This window comes from Chrysochloris asiatica, unplaced genomic scaffold (genome assembly GCF_000296735.1).
Source record: "Chrysochloris asiatica unplaced genomic scaffold, ChrAsi1.0 scaffold00111, whole genome shotgun sequence".
Classification (NCBI taxonomy): Eukaryota; Metazoa; Chordata; class Mammalia; order Afrosoricida; family Chrysochloridae; genus Chrysochloris; species Chrysochloris asiatica.
In genome coordinates this window covers 8,792,037-8,818,584 of record NW_006408629.1, presented here as the reverse complement: position 1 = coordinate 8,818,584, position 26,548 = coordinate 8,792,037, and the positions used below count along the sequence as shown (strand labels likewise).

General features: G+C 39.2%; 1 protein-coding gene across 1 annotated transcript in view; it reads left to right on the top strand.

The window, feature by feature from the left end:
* PCSK1 (proprotein convertase subtilisin/kexin type 1) overlaps positions 1-26,548 on the top strand; it is an 81,147-nt gene that overhangs the window by 16,357 nt on the left and 38,242 nt on the right. The window contains exons 4-9 of the mRNA XM_006867887.1: positions 2,540-2,686; positions 4,465-4,541; positions 12,712-12,800; positions 18,124-18,296; positions 19,848-20,060; positions 23,671-23,771. Coding sequence (XP_006867949.1) covers positions 2,540-2,686; positions 4,465-4,541; positions 12,712-12,800; positions 18,124-18,296; positions 19,848-20,060; positions 23,671-23,771 — 800 coding nt within the window. The remainder of the gene's footprint in view (positions 1-2,539; positions 2,687-4,464; positions 4,542-12,711; positions 12,801-18,123; positions 18,297-19,847; positions 20,061-23,670; positions 23,772-26,548) is intronic.

Genomic DNA, 26,548 nt, shown 5'->3' with positions numbered 1-26,548 from the left:
CATTGTACCTCATGACTGATCTGGATATGTTCTTTTTGACGATGAATGCAACACCATTCCTTTTCAATTTGTCATTCCCTGCATAGTAAAACATGTGGTTGTCAAATTCAAAAAGGCCAATACCAGTCCATTTCAGCTCACTAATGCCTAAGATATCGATCTTTATGTGTTCCATTTCATTTTTTACACTTCCAATTTTCCCAGATTCCTACTTCGACATTCCATGTTCCAATTATCAATGGATGTTTACAGCTGTTTCTCTTCATTTTGATTTGTGGCCCATCAGCAAATGAAGGTTCTGTGAGCTTTTCTTGCCCGAGCTTAACTCTATTCATGCCATCATGGTCAACTCTACTTTGAGGAGGCATCTTTTCCCCAGTCACATTCTGAGTGCCTTCCCACCTTCTGGTCCTGTATCTGACAATGTTTCTCTGCTATTCATAGAGTTTTCAGTGACTAGTGATTTGGAAGTAGTTTGTCACTCTTTCTTCCTAGTCTGTCTTTATTTGGAAGCTCATCTGAAACCTGTCCACCATGGGTGACCCCGCTGGTGATTTAAAATACCCGTGGCAGAGCCCTCAGAATCACAGCAACTTAAACCACCACAGTATGACAGACAGATGAGTGGTGGCCGTTTGGTTTTAATGTCTATACTGTCTCTTTAAATTTCAATGTCAATCTTGATACAATCCTGATATAATCAAAATACAATCAAGATGTTCTCTCCTATTCCTATCAATCCTGATACAATCAAAATATGCTCTCCCAAGATGGCGGCTCCTAGAACAGCTGAGTGTCTTGATCCAGAAAATAATGGATTTCTGGATTCTCCTGCAAATTCCCCAGCATACCTTTATATTTGTTCCAGAGTTCCAACACCGTCTCATGAGCCCTCTTGGCCCGGTATTCCCTGTTGTTGTTGACCGAGCTCCTCACTACGTGTCTACACGATCCGCCATCTTGAAGGTGGAAGGTCTGGTAGTGTAGTGGTTAAAAATCTGGCCGTGAACCCCGCGGTCAGCAGCTCGAATCCACCAGGCCCTCCGCATGAGAGAGATGAGGCTTTCCTCTCTACAGTTAACAGCCTTGGAGTCTGGCGCATTAGCCCACAGCACCACACCAGGACTTCGAATCTTACCATACATTTGAGCCTCTTGTTGCTTCCACTGTGCCAATCTACCTTGTTAGGGGTCTTCCTCTTTTTCTCTTTTTCTCAGACCCTCCACTTTACCAAACCCTCCCTTCTACGTTGACTGCTTCCTCCTGATAATATGTCCGTAGTATGAAAGACGAAGTCTGGCCATCCTGGCTTCCAAGGAGCATTCTGGTTATACCTCTTTCAACACAGGTTGGTTTGTTCTTTTGGCAGACCATGGTACTTTTAATATTCTCCTCCAACACCATAACTCAAATGCATCAATTCTCCTATAGTCTTCCTTATTCATTGTCTAATTTTCACATGCGTATGAGTTTATGGAAAATACCATGGCTTGAATCAGGTGCACCTTAGTCCTCAGACTGACATATTTGCTCTTGAACACTTTAAAGAGGTCTTGAGCTGCAAATTTGCCTAATGAATGCAGTTGTTTGATTTCTTGCATGCTGCTTCCCTTAATCTTGGTTTTCTAAGCAAAATGAAGTCTTTGATAACTTCAATCTTCTCTCCATTTATATGGATGTTGCTTATTGGTCCAGTTGTGAGGATTTTTGTTTTCTTTACACTGAGGTGCAAATTGTACTGAAGATTGTAATCTTTGTGGTCATGTTTATCCACACTGCTTTCTGAGAAATACCAGCACTGGGTCAAGTTACTTTTTGACACTTTTGATTATTGTTATTTATAAATTGAATATGAACCCTTTTTTCAGGAACCAGACACCTTTCTTTTGTGTCTCACACACTAGGTAATGTTCCTTTATCTTGTTCCCTTGCTGCACAGGTCTTGTTTTCCATAGTCCTACTGATTGTAAAACCAGAAAAAATATCCGAAGAAGAAAACCGTAATCTTTTCTGACAGGAAATTACTCCTTTAAGCACTCATAATTGGGAATAGGCAATTAAATGGCAACTCCTTGTGAGACCACAATCTCCTGGACTTTCCAGTTTCTATTTTATTTTTTTTTAAAGTAAAATAACTAAGGAAACAACATCTGGCAATGACTGTGTACAAGACAATATAAAGTGAGCTCAATATGGCAATGAAGGCTCAGGAGTTTTGGGGAGGTAGAAACATGGGAGATAAAATAAAGCTTCAGAAAATGGTCATGTTATTACAGATGAAAAAATTTAGACACAAACTTCTTCAAAGCTACATAGCTCAAATAAAAGGGGCACAGGTTAACTCATCACAGTGGGAAACTAAGCACTTGGCCCAATTCCCAAAATTTGTTTTGTTTTTAAATTTCTCCTAATTACCTTCTTTTAAAGAGTAGAGTGATCCCAGGAAAAGGAAATGTGGATCTATAGATTATGCTTAAGTTCTCATTTTGTGACAAGCAGACTATGACTTCACCAATGCTTCATTGATTTTCTTTACCAGCAAGATACCAGGATGACTGCAGTTCTGCCCAAACTAGACCTCCATGTGATACCAGTGTGGCAAAAAGGCATCACGGGCAAAGGAGTTGTAATCACTGTACTGGATGATGGCTTGGAGTGGAATCACACGGATATCTATGCCAATTATGTGAGTCTGGGTCTTCCCATGACTATGACTGAGGGAGCTCTCTACACAAACACAAACACAAAATTAAGAGTTTTCTTTCCTTAAAAACAGGAAGCTGTTTTGACTTCAGTTGCAATAATGAAAAGTCAAAGTTTCATCCCTTCTTTCACTCTTCTGGCAGACTATATGAACTTATTTTGTACCAGTGTACATTGAAACAATTCAATAGCACCAAGGATTGCATAAACATGTGTGGGAAGGAGGGGGCAGGCAGCAGGCACAAAACCCTTTAAATTATCCGATTCATTCAGGCTCTGAGCCACTCAATCTCATCAAATCAAGCCTAATACCTGAGACTATTTTCATAGGCTGACATTTCACACATCTTATGGCTCACTATCTCTGATATTATGAAGTTCTGTAAATGTGATTCCCTTCTTGCAAACTCAAAGTGTACGCCATATAGTGCAGGCTGAGAAGGGAAAACTACTAGAAATGCGCAAATAAATGCAAACTAGTTGTGTAATTGTTTATAAAGTTCCCTATAATATATCTTAGTTCTTTCAATTAGGAAGACGGATGTTCCTTCTTTAAGATTGTTCTTTGTCTTTCTAACCCTTTCTGCCCACCCAACATGCACCAGCCATGATACAAAGCTAAACAACCAAGGAAAAGGGAAGGAGAAGCTTGCAAAATTGCTTCTGAGTTGTTGTTAAGTGCTGTCAAGTTGGTTCTGACTCATAGTGATACAGTGTAGGGTTTCTGAGGAGTGACTGGTAGGTTTGAACCATCAACCTTGTGGTTCAAACCGATCTTGTGGTCTGGTGCATTTTCCTGCAGCACCACACAAGGACTCCAGCATAGAGTCGAAAATAGCAATTATTGAAAGATAAAGACTATATTGAGAAATAGCGAACTATGTGTGAAATAGCAAAATTAATAAGGATAGATATCCTATACGAGAGATGTTTAAGAGTAGCAGCCTGTTTAGAAAAGTGAGTGGACCTGGAAGCCTGTCTGGAATTTTAAACATTCTCTACTTAAATTACATGCTTATTTAGGGTGCCTGGTGGGGTTGAAAGGAGTTCTGGTGGAACTGTGAGTTAGGCATTGGGCTAACTGCAGGTCAGTGGTTCAAACCTACCAATCACTCTGTAGGAGAAAATAAGGCTTTCTGTTTCCCTAAAGATTTACAATCTCTGAAATCCTATACAGGGTCACTGTGAGTTGGAATTGACACAATGGCAGTAGACTCTTATTTTCCTGGTTTGGAGGGGTTGAAGATGATCATAGTAGAGGTAGGGTCTAGCTCCCACACAACTTTTTGCAGCAGTACTAATAGATTAATGATTCAAGTTGTTGCTAACTCTGTCTTTAGATAAGTCTCTTAACTACTCTGGGCCTCCATGAGTTCTAGGTCCATTTCCATTCATTAAGAATTGGATGCTTGCTCATCTTTGCTGTGCTGATGGCTTTGCCTGGGTAATGGGTGCAATAAAGGATCAGTGTCTGTGTCAGACACACTGAAATGCAGACCTTTGAGCTGCTATTGCTCAGAACAGGAATGTTGTTGTTGTTGTTTTAAGTGCCCTTGAGTCAGTTCCAACTCATAGCGACCCTGCACAGGATTTCCAAAGAGCGGTTGTTGAGCTTGAACCACCGGCTGTGCAGTTCAAACCCACCTTATAGTCCAGCACATTAACCCACAGCACCACATCAAGACTCCAGAACAGGAATAGGGCTTGGGAAATGCTGCTATTATTATGATGTGACAGTGTTTGTTTCTGTTGTCTCTTTAGGATCCAGAAGCTAGCTATGATTTTAATGATAATGACCATGATCCATTTCCCCGATATGATCCCACAAATGAGAACAAGTGAGTAAATGCATGTTTTTGAAAATGAAGTACTTCAAAATGCTTCTATCTTATTTGAGAAAATTACACTATAAATGTGATGCACATTCAGCTTTCAGAAAATGTTAATACATATCATCCCTATCACAATATTTTGTTTTTAAAATGGAAACAAAAGCTTCTATTTTTATACTCCTTTTATTTATACTGTCATATTTCAATTAAATTTTATTCTTCTGTTATGAAATTCTCCATTCAAGTGTTACTGAAATCATTGCAATAATAGACAGAATGTTTGAAACAAAAAGAATAAAAACCTTGAGCCACCCCCTCCCCATATATAACAATTCCTCTATGAATAGTTCATTATTAACAATATGTTTGATGTTAGTTTTGAACATAAATACTGATGTCACAACCACCCTCACTGATAACCCCAGAGGAGCTTGCAGACAAAACAAAAGAAACATAGTCTGAAGTATGACCCCCAAAACAAAGACAGTCTCCAGGGCATTGGACTAGTTAACTACCTGTTTCAGAGTGCCTGTTGGATATTATAAAAAAGGGAAGAGACAGGCAGCAACTAAGTGAGCCATCTCTCTGTAGCAGCCGCAGATAAAGAGGGAGCCCAAGACCCAGACCTTCCACAGTTAAAAAACTTCTTAGAAGCCAAAGAAAGATTCTCTTAAGCACTTTTAAAATAAAAATGTGAACACTATTTGCCAGCCCCCAAAAAACTTTACCCTCTAAGCCCTTGGCCTCTAAGTATCCAAGCCCATGTAAGACTTCATCTTCTTTCATAGTGAAATTCCTCACAGATTTTGAGGAAACATTCAAAATTTTCTCTTCATTGCTCCTCCCAGAAGAAGGTTGCACAAAAATAGATCAAAGTAAAGGTCAAACTGAGGGCTCAGTGTTTAAAAATGGGAATGAAAAGAGCAAAGTAATGAAAATCTCTTCATGATTGTTGTATAGTACTTCCCTTTTCTCTGTGGATGACTCTATGAAACTATTAACCAGCCAACCAACTTGGGACAACCACATTCTCTCTTTCTTTCTTCTTTTCTTCAGAACTCCCATGTAGCTGGCGCAGTGTTGGCATAAAGTTGTTTCTTTGCTTGAATGGTCTCCCTTCCAGACTGCCAAGTGGAATGTAGGAATGGAGAAGAGTACACTGAATTGTCCTCACCTTTTGGGTGTATATATATTTTTTCCCTTGGGGAGATAGCATTTCTTTCAATCTCATTTATTTCTTTAAGTTTTTCAGTAAGATGTTAATCTTAAGAACTTCCTTGAGGTTGGAACATTCCAGTAACAATACAAAAGGAAACACTAGATGGGGCACCCTTGGAGGAAAGTAGGAGTGTTTCAGGAGTTATTTTATTTTATAGTATTTAAGAGCCACAGTGGTCCAGGACCTACAGGAGCATCTGCTCTTTAGGAACACAGGCTTTGTAATTTTAGTTTGGCTAGTTTTAGGAGCTCTGATAGTGTAGTGGTTACAAATTGGGCTGTGAACCGCAAGGTCAGCAGTTCGAAACTACCAGCTGCTCCACAGGAGAAAGATGAGGCTTTCTGCTCCCATAAAGATTTACAGCCTTGGAAACCCTGTTCAGGGTCACTGTGGGTTGGAACCGACTCGAATTCACTTAACAACAGCATAGTCATGACTCTGTTGTGTACTAGGATAGAGGGTGACTTTGGGGAAATCACTTACTTCTCTTTGCCTGTACAGGCAGTCCCTGGATTACTAATGATTTCTGTTCCTAAGTCTGTCTTAAGTTGAGTTTGTAGATAAATCAGAACAATCTGTACCTAACATAAGTTAGTCAAATGTTAGTCTTAGTATTTAGCATATAGTGTGTCACTGTATGCATTAAAACTATTAAAGAAACGCTTCCAGATACTCTAAACCATCTTCAACATAATACTTTAATAATATAAGACAAAGAAGGATGTTTTGAGGTGCAAAGTAACACTTCAAATTTATATTATAATAGGCTTTGCAGAGGTTGACTCCGGTTGTTCTAAAGCAGAATGCTCATAGCCTAGGAACTTCCTGTATTCTCCTCTCCCCCTGAAATGGGTGATAAGAAACATGATTATTTTTCTGAAACTTCCTGAGGAAATAGGTGAAAAGTATAGGAAGAGAGGAGCACTTTTCTTAGAATGGAGAAGGAAAACACCAAAAACTACCACTTTCATTCGATCCCCTTGGTCAAGACTGAGAAGGAAATTTTCTATCAACCACATGGGAGCAGTTGAGGTGACTGTTAGCTGGAGCTGTCATCTTCCTCCCAGATACTGTACGCTGAGTGATAACTTGGTTGCTGGCTGTGTGATAGGTGAATATTTGGTGAAATGATACTCTGTAGTTTTCTCTACTCATAAGTGTTACAAGGAAAGTTCAGACACCCAGTTTCTCTCTTGAAAAAGGATGAATCTCACTGCATTTATAATAACCACATTCCCCCCAACTCAGGAAGCTCCAACATGCCAAGGAAACAGACCATATAATATATGGCCCATATATATATATATAATGAAACTTATTTATTTAAAGTTTTTATTGTGAATTGAGTGATCATTTACATGTGAGAATATCAGCTTTACATTCATCCTATCATATTTCATTTCATTGCAATGATTACAATCCCCTCCATTCAACAGCATTTGCTTCCATTTCCTATGTTTTTGTTTTAGTTTTGTTTGGTTTAATGTACACTGAAGCACTCAGGGATATGGAACCAAACAACCAAAGGGTAAATGCTGCAAGCCAGTCCTCCAGCTGCCAGTACACAGCCCCTCTCCCTCCTTGATTCTAGAGTCCCCAGCCACTCCATCTCTCCATGCCATCATCTCTGCCTCCATCTCTGGCGTCACTGCTTCTCTGGATAGGGTGCCCCACTTCGCTCTTCTCCCTTGATGGTCCTAGGGTCCTCCACTCCTGGACTGCAAGATCAACCACTCCCCTCCTTTTGTTACAAAATGTTTACCTTTACATTCACAACATTCACAATCAGTCCTGATAGCAGTTATTCACTATTGAACCACAAGAGTCTTATCTCCAACTCCTTTCACTAGCCCTGTCTAAACAGGTTGGAAACCACTCAGTGGAGATTCTATCTTCCCCCACACCCTCTGAAATTAAGCTCACTCTTGAAAACTTATAAGCCAGTCACTTGGTGCCTTTGTAGGTGCTTCCCCCCCTCCCCCCACTTCCCTGCCATTTTGGGCAGCCAATGTCTAAGTTGCCTATCCCTGTCAACCCTGTGTACAGAGGGGATGGGAGTGATCCTTGCTGTAAAGATTCATTCCATCTTTTAAGATGTTGTTAAGTATCATGGAGTTGGTTCTGACTCCTAGTGACCCTGTACAGCGTTTCCGAGGCTGTAAATCTTTACAGGAGTAGCAAGCCACATTTTTATCCCATGGAACAGTTGGTAGTTTTGAACTGCCAACCTTGAGGTTAGTAGCCTGATTCGTAACCACTACGCTACCAGAGCTCCTTTTAAGATACTATATCCATAAGTATAGGCCAAGTTCATCAAATTGTAATGGATTACACTTTTTTCTCTCTTCTTTCTTCCTCTAGTCAGTTCTGATCATCCAGCTATTGAAGCTAGGTCAAATGGGTATTATCCACAAGTATGGGTGTTCTTGTGCATTTCTCCTCGCTTCATATAAGGACACTTCACTCTCTGCTCTAGTGCTCTGTGGCTATGTCCTTGTACATGGGCTCATCAGTCCCCAGGTTTTGCTATACTGCTGGCCAACGAGGTCTCACTCTAGGTTGATAGGAGTCTATTGAACGTGGCCAGTGATACTTATTTTGTTCCTGAAAACTCTGACCTTCAAAGCCTGCCATGGAATTTTCAAATAACATATAGTTCGTGTAATACAACTTCAAGTTACGAACACAAACTTTGGAGTAGGAGTTAGAGCAAGTCTCAGATCTGCCATTTAATAGTCGAGTGACATCGAGCAAATTACTTAAGTTTTTCGTGCCTAAGTTTTAACATCTATAAAAAAAGGGAAAGTAATAGTATCTACTTCATTGGGTGATTATGAGGATTAAATGAGATTATATATGTAATGAGTAGGACAGTGCCTGGTACTTAGAACAAAGTTAAGTGTTTCTATAAAGATGAGGATAATAAGTACAATGATCAACTGCTGATGTAGACCCTACTTTCAGAGAGAAATCATCATGACTAGGATAATATCATCCCTCAGGAACCGAAACTGAAACAATCCTCTGAGCCAATTCAAAATCTGCTGTTTGAAAATGACACAATAAGCAACTATCACTCAAAGGCTTCTTGACTATCAACCAAAAGAGTAGCATCCCTTTCAATTATCAGAAGGTGTAATCAAATGTAGAGTTGCCCTTCTAGTATGTTGTCAGAAGAAATAAATCCCTTACACTTGGAAAATGAATGACTTCATTTTATAATGGCCTTTTTATAGCAATTGGAGACCTATTATCCCCATTCCAAGGTCTAATCTCTCCAAACTATCTGTGTTGCTGCTGTTTTTATTACTATGTAAATGAGATTAATGTGAGCAGTGTTTTTAATGCTCCTCTGAAAATCAAAAGCAGAATCACTGAATAATGAAACCTTAAAAACACAGTAACTCTTACTATTAAGCTGGCATGAATCTGCATTCAGTATTTCAACACCAATTATGGATTATTTTTCTTACTAAATAACATGTGTGACAAGGATAGTTTAACCATGTAATAGTAGTCTTTAAACTATCTTATGGGATAATTTCTAAAAAAATCAATTTGTTTAAATGTGAGCTACTACCATTGTTCTAAAATAATAGAGGATTCTTTTATTCTCAGTGACTGGTTTAAGGAAATAAAAAGAGCTTCAGGTCTATAAAGAATAACAGACCATTTTGGAAAAACTCTTCCTTTTTTCTTAAGGTGTAGAGCTAGGAAGCGAGGACGCATATATGTCCCATGACACTTTCACTAAAAACAGTCCTCTGTATATAAACAAAGATAAATAGTAGATGGTGTCAATTAAATCCTTTTCAGGACAGAGACACAATGCTGAGTTTATCTGCCAATAGAGTGATTCTGATGACTCAGGCTGGATACATCACTGGATAGTTTGGCTATTGTGGGCCTTGTCTCCCATTGTGTGGAAATGGGAATATAGACAGTGGTGAATTTGAGGCACATATCTCAAAGGATGAAGACTGACTCTCCTTCTTCAAAGATAAAAAGGGCACATTTATCAAGGAAGCATAAAATGTGACCACTTTTGTCAAAGAATGGGTATGCTGTTCCGAAAAGCTTTATTTGCTGCTGATAGAATCCTGACTTAAAGTTAAAGATGGGATTTAATTTTTTTTTTACTTCTCCCAAGAATTTTTTGGCTTCAGGCATCACCAGATCTAGGAGCTTGAGTAATAGGTCATCTGGGCAGCAACTACTCTCTTCAACATCTAGTGTAGCTCCCCTTCATTTACTTTCATTCTTAGACAGAGTCTTGTTTAGCAGCAAGATTCATATGGCTCACATGGCACTTTTAAGTTCAAGATTCCTGAGGAAGAGTTTAATTCTGTTTCCCTAAACCTGCATCAATCCTTGAAAACACTCTGAGAAGAAGGCTCCAGAACTGTAAGAATCACAAAGAGTTAAAGAAGGCCACTTTCCAAAAGAGAAAAACTGCAAAGGACCAAAAAAGAAGCAAATGTCTGCTGTTTCACAGAAGACCAATGAACAATGAATGATAATTATATTGATCTGACTTGGAGTCCTGATGTGCCAATGTGGATTAATGCTCTGTACTGAAAAGTCTGTTTGAACTACAAGGTTGGTGGTTCAAACTCACCAGTTGCTCCTTGGAAAACTTCTACAGTGCCACTATGAGTTGGAACAAACTTGACAGCACTTAACAACAACAACAATATTGATCTGACTTAAGACTTCAATATTACCATGAAGGAGCAAGAATATCACTTAGTGGAAGAAGAACAGGAAATCAGTATTTGTACCTCAAAAAAAAAAAAAAAAAAGACAAAAGAAATAATTGCTTTGAATGGTTCGGTCAATTTAGAATTTTGATATTTCATGCTGTACTAAATTAATAGCTAGACAGTGTAGTAGTTTTTAACAGTAACTGTTAAAACACAGTTTCTCAGAGTTAACCATGCTTCCTATTTCCCCTTGACCTAGGGGACCTATCTGATCAAAGGGTCCTCCTAGCCACCAACAACCTCCAACTTCTCCCAGATGCTTCCACAATGGAAAAAATCATGAAACAAGAAAATTCATATGATGTGATCCTGATTTTTTGGCCCTGCTGAGATCAGAGTTGTTGTTTTTCTTGGGTGCCATCGAGTCAGTACCAACCCATAGAGACCCTATACACAGCAGAATGAAACACTGCCCGGTCCTGGGCCCACCTCACAATTATTGCCACGCTTCAGCCCAATGATGCTGCCATCTCACTGGGGGGGTCTTCCTTTTTTTCCCTGACCCTCCACCCTACCAAACATGATATCCTTCTCCAATGACTAGTTCCTCCTGCCAATATGTCTGAAGTATGAGAGATGAAGTTTGGCCATCCTGGCCGCCAAAGAACACTCTGGGTGCACTTCCTCCAACACAGATCTGTTGGTTCTTTTGGCAGCCCATGCACTTTCAATAGTCTCCACCAATACCATAACTAACTCAAAAGCATCAGTTCTTCTATGGATGGGATGGAAAAAGACAATTATTATTGCCAGAATTTTAGAATTGATGCTTTAGTGGTAGAATTTGGTGTTTAAACTGGTTATGAACTTTACCCAAAATTGTTCTCAACAGTAGCAATACGGATAGTTTGGAGAGATAATGCCCTTGAAATTTAGGGTTAGTCTCCAATTGCTATTGAAAGGCTAATATAAATGAAGTCATTCATTTCTCAAGTGTAAGGGATTTATTTCTTGTGACAACATGCTAGAAGGGTAAAGCTACTTTTTATTGCTTTTGTTTTTAAATGGTGTAAAGTTGGTTCCGTCTCATAGCGACCCTGTATAGGGTTTCCCCAGAGCGGCTGGTGGGGTTGAACTGCCACCTTGCAGTTCAAATCAACCTTGTGGTCTAGTGCTTATCCTACAGCACCACACTTTCTGATAAATGAAAGGGATGCCTCCTTTTTTGGTTGATAATCAAGAGAACTCTGAGTGATAGTTGCTTATCGTGTCATTTTCAAAAGCAGATTCTGAATTGGCTCAAAGAATAGTTTCAGCAACAGATTTGCCTAACACGACACACATTATTTGATTTCTTGACTGCTGCTTCCATAAGCATTGATTATGGACCCAAACAAAATGAAGTTTCACAACGTCAGTCTTTTCTTTGTTTATTATGATTTTATTTATTGTTCCAGATGTGGGGATTGTTTTCTGTTGTTGTTGTTACATTTAGGTGATATTCATACTGGAACTTCTTCAGTAATTACTTCAAGTAATCTTTGCTTCCAGCAAGCAAGGTTGTATCTGCATATCACAGGTTGTTAATGAGTCTTCCTCTAAATCTGATGTCATGTTCTTCCTCATATAACCCAGTTTGTACATTATTCACTCAGCATATAGATTGAATATATGGTAAAAAGATATAACCCTGGCACACCCCTTTCCTGATTTTAAGCCGTCCAATATCCCCTTTTTCTCTTCAAATAACTAACTCTTAGTATATGTACGGGATCAACATGAGCACAATTAAGTGTTCTGGGAAATCCATTATTCACACTATTATTATTATGATCCATAGTCATAAGCCTTTGCATAGTCAACAATGCACAAGTAAACATTTTTATGGTATTCTCTGCTTTCAGCCAAGATTCATGTACTGTCAGCGATGATATCCCTTGTTCTGCATCCTCGTCTGAGTGTGACTTGAATTTCAGCATTCCCTGTGGATGTAACCATTTCTGAATTATCTTCAGCAAACTTTAACTTGATATTTATGACATTATGTCACATCCAAGTAAAATGATTAATATAATGATATTAATATCACATGCAAGTAAACATACATTTGTGAACATATACTTCATCTAATATAGTTGTGAAGAACATCAGGACCAAGACTGACAAAAGGCTAATATATCCATGTACCATGGATTCATGTTCAAAATAAATTTTTGGTCTTTATTTATGTTGTATATATATTTTTTATTCTCAGACACGGGACCAGATGTGCAGGAGAAATTGCCATGCAAGCAAATAATCACAAGTGTGGGGTCGGAATTGCATATAATTCCAAAGTTGGAGGTAAAACAGGGTTATTTCTGTTGTTCATGCTCTAATTCAAGGCTATTTACATCAGCATAAATAATGTGGGTGTTTTAATTTCAATAACCTGAGGAACAAATATATTCCATGCAAAATTAGCTGCAGGACCTGAGGGTGATTTACAAGCAAAGCAAAATATTTCTTCTAAAACATTACCGATGTTGTTAATTGCCTTGGAATTGGTTCCAACTCATAGCAACCCTTTCTATATACAACAGAAGGAAACATTGCCCAGTCCTGCTATACCTTCACAATTGTTACGCTTGAGTCCATTGTTGCTGTCATTATGCCAATTCATCTTATTTGAGGTTTTCCTCTTTTATGTTGACCCTCCACTTTACCAAGTGAGATATCCTTCTCCATAAACTGGTTCCTTCTGATAATATGTCCAAAGTATGGGAGACAAGTCTTGCCATCCTGGCTTTTGGCTGTACTTAGTCCATGGTACTTTTAATATTCTTCTCCAACACCATAACTTAAATGTATTAATTTTTCTATGATTTTCCTTATTCAATGTCCAACTTTCACATACATATGAGACAATTGAAAATACTACAACTTGGGCCAGGCACACTTTAGTCTCAAACAGATGTCTTTGCTCTTGAACATTTTAAAGAGTTCTTATGCAGCCAGTTAACCTAATGCAATATGTCATTTAATTTCTTGACTGCTGCTTCCATGAGTGCTGATTGTGAATCCAATCAAAATGAAGTCTTTGATTTCAATCTTTTCTCCTTTTGTCATGTTATATATTGGTCCAGCTGTGAAGATTTTTGTTTTCTTTACATTGAGGTGAAAGGGCTACTGAAGGCTGTGATTTTTTATCTTCATCAATAAGTATTTTAAATTCTGTTTTCAGCAAGCAAGATTGTATCATCTACATATTGCAGGTTGTTACTGAGTCTTCCTCCAATCCTGATGCCACACTCTTCTTCATATAGTTCTTGGATTATTTTCTCAGCATACAGATAGAATAAGTGTGATCAAAGGATATAATCCTGGTGCATACATTTTCTGATTTAAAACCATTCAGTATCCCCTTGCTCTGTCTGGGCAACTGCCTCATGGTCTATGTACAGGTTCCTCTTAAGCAATCAAGTGTTCTGGAATACTCATTCTTTGCAATGTAATCCGTAACTTGTTACGATCCAAATGGTCAAAAGCCTTTGCATAGTCATTAAAGCACAAGTAAACATCTTTCTGGTAGTCTTAGTTTTCAGCCAAGATCCATCTGATGTCAGCGATGAATCCTCTTCTGAATCCACTTGAATTTCTGACAATTTCCTGTTGATATACTGTTACATCTATTTTTGAATCATCTTATGTAAAATTTTACTTGTATGTGTTATCAATGATACTGTTTAATTATTTCTGAATTTGATTAGATCACCTCTGTTTGAAATGGGCACAAATATGGGTGTCTTCCAATCAGTTGGACTGCTTGTTGTCTTCCAAATTTCTTGCAATAGATTGCTGAGTACTCTCAATCCTCCCTCAGTTTGTAGAATACAAATATTTGAATTTATATTCCTACAACTCCTAGTGTTTTGTTTTTCAGAAGTATCTTCAGTGCAACAAGTATCATCAGTTCTTGATCATATGCTACCTCTTGAATTGGTTGAACAGTGACCATTTCTGTTAGGTGCAGTGACTCTGCACATTCCTTCCATCTTCTTTTTAAGCTTTCTGCATGGTTCAATATTTTGCCCTTAGAAACCTTCAATATTGCAAGTCCAGGCTTGGAATTTGTTTTCAGTTCTTTCAACTTAACAAATGCTGGATGTGTTCCTCTCTTTTGTTTTTCTAACTCCAGATTTTTGCACATTTCATTATAATACTTGAGTTTCTCTTCTTTAGCTGCCTTTAACACTTGTTTTCTGCTCAGCTCTTTGACTTCCTCATTTCTTTCATTCACTTTAGCATCTCTAGGTTAGAGAGTAAGTCTCAGAGTCTGTTCTGACATCCATTTTGATCTTCTGTTTCATTTCTTTCTAGGGACCTTTTGCTTTCTTCCTGTATGTTTTTAATATTATCCCACAACTCTTAAGGTCTTCTGTCATTAGTGTCTAATGCATCAAATCTGTTCTTCTAGAATGTAAATAGCTGGATATAACCCATCCATCTTTTGGGGGTTGGGGAACAGATTTTGGATAGTTTTTTTTTTTAAAACCAAATCTGATATTCTATATGTTCTGATTTAGATTTAGATTTTTTTTTTTTTAATTGAGTGCTTGCTAAGAGGACAGAAACCTAAAATCATACTCATTCCTGTCAAATCTATCCCAACTTATAGTGGCCCTATAGGACACAGGGAAATCCTGGTGTCAGGCTGTAGAATAAGAACTGGACTGCTAACCATATGTTTGGCAGTTCAAACCCACCAGCCGCTCCTCAGAAACCCTATACAGAGTTGTTATGAGTTGAAGCTGACTCGATGGCACTTAACTACAACATAAGACAGAATAAAACTTCCCTGTAGGGTTTCAAAGACTAAAAATTTTTAAGGAAGCAATCTGCCACATCTTTCCCCTGTGGATTGGCAGGTGGGTTCAAATCACTGACATTTCAGTTAGTTGCCAAGCACTTTAACCACTGCTCCACCAGGTTTAAGGTGAATTTACAGAACGACTTTCCCTGCCTTTCAATTCTATAGTTCTTTACATCATAGTAAAAAATATTTAAAAAGAGTTTAGAAAATAAAAACGAATACAAAACTATTATCTTAAAAAGCCAAAGATTATTTTTGAGAGTAAGAATTTCGAATCTCTAGTTGTTTCAGTCAGAGACTTTACAGGAAATTTATAGCAAACTCCATCAGGATAATTGAGGACAATTTAATAAAGAAAGTGTTCACAAGTGTTAAGAGAAATATAGTCAGATGGGACCATCCTTAGGTCTTGAAGTGCAAAAGGAAGGAGTGATCAGCAGAAACTAGAGAGAGAGCTGAGGCTCTACCAGAGAGCCATTGGGCAGCAGCCATGGCCTTGAATACAACCAGGGAGCTACTTCTGGGCCAGGAAAGATCCTTCACTCTCCTCCATCTATGCAGGGTCAGTTACCTGAACTTAGTTGGAAGGTGGAGCTATAGGGAGCCTTTGATGTAGTTCTTGTTCCAATGGAGATGGGAGGAGAGTAGATCTGCAGGAACTATCACATGTCTCTCCTGTTTATACTTTCTTGACCTCAGGCTTTCACAGTTATATTATAGACTTTTAGATTATTTTTCAAAAACTAAAACAACAAAAAGGTCAGTTGTAGAACATGTCCTTACAGTAAAAACCCATTAAGCAGTTTGTTTAGGTATTCCTTTAGAGAAATCAAATCAAAGTATATCTTGACCTATAGAAAAAGAACTCTAATGGGTTAAGTGTTGGGTTAAGTTAGCAAACTTCTCGGTCAGTGGTTCAATTACACCAGACACTCCACAGGAGAAAAATGAAACTGTCTGTCCCCACATAGATTTAGTCTTGGAAACCAAAGGGAGCAGTTCTACTCTGTTCTATAGAACCCTATGAATTGAAATTGACTCACTAGCATGGGTGGGTGGCATGTACATTGCAACTGTCACTGATACAGCACACATTCAATGTCAAGTATCATTTGGTATTAACATTTTCAAAGTGCCATGTGTTAAACTAAATAAAATGACACAGAAACACACACTTATGTTTTCTACAAAATGAATTCCTTTTTAAGGGCTGGCCAAGTGGCAGCATTGATGGACTCAAGCATGGCAACAATAGTGAGGTTGGCCCAGGATCGGGCAGTATTTCGTCCTGCTGTGCATAAGGTCACTAGGGGTCGGTACTGACTCCATGACACCTAGCAACAACAACAACAACAACAACATTAGATAGCTACAGATTGGGAGTGAATCATATGATCCCATCCTGTTAGAGAATAGGGGTTAGAAACAAGATTCTTAAGCTAACAGAAGATAGTTTGTAGCCATGTAGAATTGAAAACTATAACTTCTGATTCCAAGCCCAGTAATTCTTTTACTGATTATTACTTCTGGCACTGTAGGACAAGCACTGGACTGGTATCCACAAGGTTGATGGTTCAAACTCACCTATACAGGTTCGCTTTGAGTCAGAACCAACTCAACAGCATTTAACAATAACAAAACTTCAATGCTTTAGTGCCTAATGAATTTTTTAACAGTTTCTTTTTTCAAGCTTGACTTTCATTTACATTATCAATGACAAGCTTTTTTTTCCCCTCCACCTTTGTTACACAATACATATGAATAATTGTTGTTGTTTTTAAGTGCCATCGAGTTGGTTCCGACCCATAGCGACCCTGTACAGGGTTTCCGAGGGTGTAAATCCTTACGGGAGTAGAAAGCCTCCTCTTTCTCCCACGGAGCGGCTGGTAGTTTCGAACCGCTGACCTTAAGGTTCGCAGCCCGATTCGTAACCACTACGCTACATATGAATAATAGTATGAAAATATAAGGCTGTGTATTTCATTGCTTCATTAACCTGAAGACAGAACCACGTAACTGTCTGTATCTATTTAAATTGTGTTTGCCTGGCTCTTCAATTCCTGAGTCTGACAATGGGTGACAGTCTGCTGGAAAGCACAAACAGCTCTGCAACAGCCTTCCCCTGATGAAAAATGATTCCCCCTTAGGAGTTACAGACATAGCAATGATTTCATTCTTAAGATTATTTAGAAGAAAAGGAAGCTTGTTCCTTGAAAATGTTTCTGAAGAAACACATAAAAAAATGGCCTCTGGGTTATTTTTAATCACTGCTTAGAAATAAGGGATCTTTTCCTATTTATTAGTTTCTTATTGTGTGTAGATCTTTTCAAACCTCAAGGTTTCTGAACTGCTCCTTTGTATGGTGTAGGCAAGGCTGCAGCCATTAATGGAGTGGACTAAAAAGAGGGCTCTCTTATGGATTTTTATGAAAGTTATCTTGTCATGGGTGGTGAAAGAAAGGGAAACATGAGATATTTAATAATCAGCAATACCCATGGCCACATCCTGTTGTCCAACAATCCATGCCTTCTCAACCTCAGGGCTATATCTTGGGCAAAGCCTTACATGGGACAAATTGCCATGACTATCTGCACAGTGCCTCTAGTTCTCTCTAATGGGCAGAAAAGACTGCCTCTCGAGATAGTGACTTGTACCTTCTTTCTGTGCCATAGGTCATGGCTACTTAGGACAGCCAGTGGTTACTCTGTGACTCTTTTGAAAGTTTATTCAAAAGGTAAATCCTAAGAGCATTGTACCTTTTGATATATACACACTGACATCAACAAATCTGTTTTGTTTTTCACTACTGATTAGGCATAAGAATGCTGGATGGCATTGTAACTGATGCTATTGAGGCCAGTTCAATAGGATTCAACCCCGGACATGTGGATATTTACAGTGCAAGCTGGGGCCCTAATGATGACGGAAAAACTGTGGAGGGGCCTGGAAGACTAGCTCAGAAGGCTTTTGAATATGGTGTCAAACAGGTAAGATGCTCCTCCTGAGATGAAACTGCCCATTTGGATATGAGGGAAAGAGAAGAATACTTGATCATACTAAGAGACAGGGGGTGGTTGTGAATTTCTTGTCAAGTCTTTTCACGGTTCTCAAAGATAGCCAACAGCCATCTTCCACTATGCACATTCCTTCTGAACACTTGTGTTATTGCATTCCTTTGAGTTATTGAATTCTTGCACTGATTCTGAGGGTTTGTACTCCACAGGATGGAATAAACATAGAAATGTTGGTGAACACAAATTGGAAAATCATAGAAAGAGTGGCCTTGATGAATTCCATTCAATTGACAGTTCCTTTTAATGCAGCTGCAAGCAGATTTGAATAATGCCTGATTGTAGCTTTCTATCAGTCAGCCAGAAGACTTAAACAGAAAGAGAAGAAGTTCAAAGATTCAAACATAGTAGCATAGCCTAGTTGTTGTTGTTGTTAAGTGCCGTCAAATCAGTTCCAACCCATAGCGACCCTGTACAGGGTTTTCGAGGCTGTAAATCTTTACGGGAGCAGAAAGCCTCATCTTTCTCCTGCACAGCGGCTGGTAGTTTCGAACTGCTGACCTTAAGGTTCGCAGTCCGATTCATAACCACTATGCTACCAGAGCCTAGAGAAGAGTGGAAAAATCGGAGCAAGTACTGTAGCTGTTGTTAGTTGCTGTCAAGTTTTTTCCAACTCTTGGCAACCTCATGTGTGTGAAGTAAAAATGCTCCCTAGAGTTTTCAAGGCCGTAACCTTTTGGAAGCACATTCCCAGGCCTGTCTTTTGAAGTGCTGCTGGGTGGGTTCAAACCACCAACCTTTCAATACATAGTCTAGTATTTTATTACTTCAACTACCCAGCAACTCTGAGCAAGTAGTAAAGGCCAGAGTATGAATCCTCATAATAAAGAAAAAGAATAAAAGCAGTATTGCTTGTCCCACATAGGGCCATAATGAAGGATGACTGGTAGGAGAGCTGAGAGCTAGATGGCTTTTCAGTTTTGCATATTTTCAACCTTGACTCTGGAGAACGTAGAGTCAAAAACAGACTCCACATAACTCTCTCTAAGAACGTCATGCCTATGTGTGATTGTTGGGGGTTTTATTGGGATATCACAGTAGATGACAAAAACAAACCAACAAAAATCCAACAGTTGCTGTAGAGTTGATTCGGACTCACAATGACTCCCATGTGTGTCAGAGTAGAATTATACTCCATAAGGTTTTCAATGGCTGAATTTTGGGGAAATAGATCATCAAACCTTTTGAGGTGCCCCTGGATGGCTTGAAATTAAGCAGCTGAATATGTTAACTATCTGTACCACCCTGGGATGTCATAGATGATAATAAATTTTATTTTAAAAAAGAAATGCATCTAGTTAATTGCAACTCATGATTACAGAGAAGAAATGCTCCAGAGGGTTTTCTTGGATATAATCTTTATAAAAGCAGATTCCCAGACCTTGTGCCACTGGGTGGGTTCAAATGGGCAAACATTAGGTTAGTAGCTGATTACAAACAAGGTCTATATTATGGCTTTTCCTTTAGGGGAGACAAGGCAAAGGTTCCATCTTCGTCTGGGCTTCAGGGAACGGGGGTCGTCAGGGAGACAACTGTGACTGTGATGGCTACACGGACAGCATCTACACCATCTCCATCAGCAGTGCTTCCCAGCAAGGCCTCTCCCCCTGGTATGCCGAGAAGTGCTCCTCGACTCTGGCCACCTCTTACAGCAGCGGGGATTACACAGACCAGCGAATTGTATGTGGTTTTTGTCTACTTCTCTCTGCTTAGGTAGGAGAGCATGATTGCATTCAGAAAGATCCTCAGAACTGACCTTTGGTCAAATTGATTTGCTTAAGCTTGATGGCTCAGTTGGAGACTTAATGCTTACTTTCTTAAAAGGCTGGCATGTATTGGGACATTCTCTTTCAGGGATAATAACACTTCTGCCAAGATGATCTTGCCTCTCTGACATTTTCAACCTCTGCCTGGGAAACCACCAAACCTGTCATTACATACTGTGGAGATGCCACATGTCCACTTTGCTTGTTTGAGGCCTCCCTGAAAAGAGCCATAAAGGAGATTTCAGAACTGTAGGGGCTTTATCACCCTTGTGTTTGTTGATCCTTTAATAGCAGGGATGTGGTGGTCTGACTTGCTCTTTAACGGATGATAAAAATACAGAGCATACACAAGTTGTGTCTCCTAAGAATGGATGGCCAGACAGGAAAATAACAGTCTAAATTTCCCCTGAGGTGAATTTCTCAGCATCCGATTTAGCAGCTCAGGGGGGTTATGTGCTCAGAGAGATCCTGCAACCCACACTTGGCTGTGCCTGCTCTTCCATGAGTCAGACTGCCAAGGGCAATTATTGGATTTCCCTTAAAGGACCTGATGATGAAGGGCCATTCCAAGGCTTTTCCAATGAGAGACACTTTTCATTTTGAAATTTAAAGCCCCTAGTTTAACTCCTGACAAAGAATGAACCAAGTAGCTATAGCATGCAGAACTTAATATCAATGAAATACCAAGTCAGGAAGCAATTAGATTGTTGGTAAAACCCATAACAGTTAGACTTTGGCATTTGTGTATAATTCTTATTAAAGGCATCTCAGCAAAATCTTGGGCACTGTTATCTTCTTTGTACAGTCTGTAATACTGCCTGTTTCTGTAATGTCCTCTAGTTTAGGCAGGAAAACTGTGATGTCAATTTACATGTACTGCCCCTCCCACCTCAAGCCCATATTTCCAATTACTTAAATCATAGTGGTGGTGGTTGCATGCTCTGGAGTTTGTTCCAATTCACAGTGACCCTGTATAGGATTTCCAAGGCTGTGAATCTTTATGGGAGCAGAAAGCTTTCCATAAAGCCTTTCTCCTTCAGATCGGCTGGTGGATATGAACTGCTGACCTTGAGGTTAGCAGCCAACTCATAATCCACTATGCTACTAGTGACATTTTGTCTTAGGGTTGAAAGAAGAAACATTTTGTGTGATTTTTGAAAAGGGGATTTCAGACATCTGATCTACTTATGTTCCAAGTCCTCAACTGGTGATTATCCTCGTGGGTGTCCAGGGCTTCCTTTCAGATAATGGCTGGTTTCATTTCAGAGTCACCACATCATAGACAGTCCCTCATTGGTGCTGCCCTACATTGAAGCAGGAGGAAGAGTTTCAGTCTTTGTAAAGCTCTCTCCTTTATCAGCCAGCCATGGGAAAGAAAGCTGCTGAATCCTGTTAGAGACAGTTGGAATAACATAGTCTTTTCTTACGCAAGCCTCTTCCTCAGTACAGTCATCTCTGGGGGCTTACTTACGTCAACAGGTAAAAAAGGGCAGTCTTGCTTCCGTAGCCCACCCCGGAGCACAGCCACTGTAACTTGAGAGAATTAGCAACTCCAAGTGGGAAGCCAAAAGAGGTGATAAAAGAACAAATTCTTTTTTACACCTGCCTCCCACACTAAAATCATAGTGCTGGGGCCTGGGTGGGTGTCTAGCTATTAATCGATTGGCCCAACTACTTACTTGTTAAACCAGCAGTGCTTCTTGTAAAGGCAGATTGATTTGAAAACTTTTTTTCTTCCTCCCTTCATCTCTTCATTGCCCTAAATTAGCCTGGACCATTTCTCAAGTTCCATAATATTGTGTAAAAATGCTTTTACAGACAGGATCTAATTTAATCCTGAGAATCCATGTCAGGAAATATCAACCTCATTTTACAGATAGGGAAATCAAGTGACTGACCCATAGTACTTATCTGAAAAATAGCAGTATTTGAACCCAGATCTAAATCCAGTGCAATTTCCATTTGAGAACTCCACTGTTTTCTTGGAACTGCAAATGCTAGCATTAACACTTGAGCATCAAATCAAGTCAACAGTGAATGCAATCTACATACAAAGCAAATGTTCTGCAAGTGGTTGAAGTAACTGAGATCTGAGAGGAGTTACATTATTTTGCTGAAAAGGCAGCTAAATGTCAATCTGAAGGCAAAAGAGAAATTTGTGCGAAACATTCATGTCACTAGAGTTGGTGTTACTCTGTGCAGAAATTCATGATGCCTTCCCCTTCCTCTTGCCCATGTGGATCTCCATTGTATAAGACCATACAGAATCCTTCATAATATTGTTTGCTATCAATTTTCATCAGAGAATCAAATATGATCTACTTACAATCGATGACATGCCATATGTATTACAGTATATGAATACTAACAGCAAATTTGTTTTGTAAAATCTTTCTATATTCAATCACATTATTATTTTAAATATTCTTAGTAACCAAGTAGAAGTCTTTTAGAACTTTTTTCTAATTTTCTTTTAATTTCTACTTCATTCTCCAAATTGCTATTGATATAGGTTCCTAACTACTAATTACCACAATATTGTAGCTAACACATTAGAAAATTTGACAGATTCAGTGAGAGTCAAAACACTGGTAACAATAAAAACAATAGACTGTGCGTATATTGCATGCAGATCAGAGTTATTGTAATTGGGTAATAAAGACCCATCTGACCAGAGATGCAAAAAGTAGATTAGCATAACATTTTAGCCTTGTAGGTATATTGATGCATGTAAGTTGGGATTAGCAAAAATGTTTTTATTGGTATAACTAACTAAATCCATTGCCAGTGACTCAAATTCCAGTTCACATTGACCCTGTAGGACAAAGTAGACTTGTCCCAAGGGTTTCTAAGGCTGTAAATCTTTGTGGAAGCTGACTGCCACATCTTTCTCCCATGGAACACCTTGTGGGTTTGAACCACTGACTCTTCAGTTAGCAGTCAAAAGCACTTAACCACTGTACCACTCAAACTCCTATTTTAACTACAGGTATATTTTTATTGAAATTAAATTTCTGCTGAAATACTGAAAATAAACTTTATAGTCATTGTGGTGTCATCCCCTCTGACAGTGTCACCAGGTGTGGTCTGCACCTCCCTACAGCCCTCCAGTGATGACACTGGCATGAGGCAGAACTTTCTAAATCTGCCAGACCAAACACAATGGACCTGATGATTAATGGGCCGGCATGATTCACAGAGATTGTGAAACAGTCCCCTTTTTTATAGACAGCATTTCGTTTGGGAATCTCAGAAGAGAAAATATTCAGAGTGGGAGTACTTCATCCCCAGAAAAGGCATCATGATGCCAGAATTATAGACAAGTTGCATCTAGAGGAGAGTGAACTAAAATATCAGCAGATGGCAAATATCCGCCCAGTGTTTTAGAGGAGGAAGTAGGGAATGGAATCAGCTGAGTTTCCTGTTGGTAGCAGATGCAATGCTGGATATGGTGACCCCATGGGGACTAGACCTTACTCCTCACATGTTCTTTCTGCCTTTCTCTCCTCCCTGCTGCCATCCAGACAAGTGCTGACCTGCACAATGACTGCACAGAGACACACACGGGCACCTCGGCCTCCGCACCCCTGGCTGCTGGCATCTTTGCTCTAGCTCTGGAAGCAAAGTAAGACTCAGAAGTCTTCTTATCGCCTTTACTAAGACAGCTTCTCCTTCCAATCATTTTAATAAACATTTATTATTTTCTGCATGTATGATTACAGTAGGAAATTTAGACAATTTTTTTTAAAATGCAAGAAAAGAATAAGAATCAAATGTCTTCCTGCCACCTTGAAAGAACCATTGTTAACATCTCATTGTAGATTTAATACACACACACACATCTTACAAAATTGGGATCATAATATAGACATCATTTTATAGTTGCTTTTTAGTCTGTTGTTAGTAAGTGCCATGGAGTACACTCGATCTCATAGTGACGCCATGTGACAGGATAGAATTGCCCCATAGGGTTTTCTTGGCTGGCACTTAGCAACAACAATTTCAGTGAAAGCAGATCACCAGGTCTGTCTTTTGAAGAGCCATTGCGTGGATTGACTCTGGCAACCGTTTGATCAGCAGCCAAGTTCTTAACTATTGTACACAGGGTGAAAATTTTATTCTCATATATCAGTAGCACTTTCTCATGTCTAAATCAGTGTTCCTTGAGCTTTTAAAGAAGCAAGGTCTCCTTACCCCTCTGCAAATCTTATGCTCAACTAACAAGAAGATTTTGTCTGTTATCATTTCCTGAGGGTAGTATTTGGAACAATAAGTATAAAAAACAATCACCTTTTTACAGATTGTGTAAATTTTATGTAGAAGCTGATATGCTCATGTCAGGGGACCTGGGGATTTAAAACAGAATTTTTATCTTTTCACAGTATACATTGCATAAATACAAATTGTATTTAAATCATCTAATCATGCTTACATAAATACCTTCATTCATAAATATTGGTTGTCACCTCTGATAATTTCCTCAAGAAAAAGCAGTCAGAATTAGACATTCTGGGTCAAACGCCAGGCATGTTTAAATGAGTCTGATACATAATGACAAGTAGCTGCCTGGAAAGACTGCAGCCTTTTATATTCCCACCAGCAGGTATATGTGTAAAAGAGGCAGTTTTCTCAATCCTTGCCACAGCTGCTTTTATCTTTTAAAAGGCTTACTATCTTGATAGGTGAAAATGGTTTCTCATTTTAATATGCTTTTATTTCATTACTAATGAAGCTCAATGTCTTAAACCTTGGTCCATTTATCCTCTGTGATTGATTGTTAATGGCCTTGATTTTGCATTATGGCCTTTGCAAAAATGACACCAGCCATCCCTCCCCCAGCACTCTCTACTCAACTGGGTTTGATAATTCATTGCAGTAGCCACACAGAACTCAGACAACACATTCATAGTTCTGAGGTTTATTAGGGGAGTGAACACATTACAATGCAGGACCAGAAATGTTCAGGATTCAGTTCTTTGGTCAGGAGACCCTGCCCAGCAGACAAGCCTCTCTCTGGCCCCTTGGTCTCTGCTCTGCTCAGGCAATGCTACAAAACTGTTCTACCATTGCTGGTAAATGCTCAGAAGCACAGTCCACTAACCTATAAAGTCTTAGCCTGAAGTCATTCAGCTCTAGCTTTGTCAACAAACCTAGTTCCTCAGGCACAGCACTCCACTGAGTGCCCAAAGGCACTCCGCTTCACTTGCATCTTGAGCTGTGGAGTCCACTGCTCTTTACTGTGCTCTGGACTTTTGGTTCTGTGCTGCTGTTCCTCTGCCGCTCCATTGCTCCTTCTCTAATGTCACAGCTTTCTGTCCCTGGGTCCAAACCAGGTTCAACACCGAGTGATCTTGGAGACCAAAGGACACACTGCATTCCCAGTTATTCTTCCCTGATGGTAATTATATCCCCATTCTTGCTTTTGAGATGGCTCATTTTCTACACATTTTAGAGTTACAAGTGTTTACTGTCACAATTAGCCATATTAACAATCACTCACAATGGAATCATATATTCCATTAGCATTTTCACTCAATTTCTCTTACCTAGATCCATCAGGAAAAGTTGTTTGGTGGGAGTTTACAAAGACAATGACTAGTAAAGGCGTTATGAAATAATTAACTGCAACACAGCTTTGGTTCATTGTTGTTAGGGGCCATTGAGCTAGCTGTGACTCACAGCAACCGTATGCACAACAGAATGAAACACTGCCCAGTTATGCACCAGCCTCACAATTGTTGTTATGCTTGAGCCCATGTCTGCTGCCACAGTGCCAAGCCTTATCTAAGCCTTAGCTTAGAAAAGCTCTTAATGTTTTGTCTTTTAGACATTTACCTTTTAGTTTTGCTTTTATGTAATTTTTAACATAATGAAGTTTATATGTACAATTGTATTTTTGTCAGACCATTTATTTTAGGGTCTGCCTTTGCTCTTAGGGTAAAAAATGCTTTTCACAATTCAAAATTCGATCAGCATATATTTATCTGTCTTTTTTTGTTGGTTTTATCATATTTAAATTCGAAATCCCCTTGAAATGTGTGTATGTATATATATGCTGTTGTTGTTGAGTGTTGTCGAGTTGATTCTGACCCATAGAAACACTGTATAGAGTTTCCAAGGAGCAGCTAGTGAGTTTGAATCACCGACCTTGAAGTTCAAACGGCTTTGCAGTCTGGTGCATTAACCCACAGTGCCACACCAGAACTATATATATATATATATATATATATATATCTCTGGTAGCGTAGTGGTTACGAATCGGGCTGCGAACCTTAAGGTCAGTGGTTCGAAACTACCAGCCGCTCCGCGGGAGAAAGATGAGGCTTTCTACTCCCGTAAGGATTTACACCCTCAGAAACCCTGTACAGGGTCGCTATGGGTCGGCTCCGACTTGAAGGCACT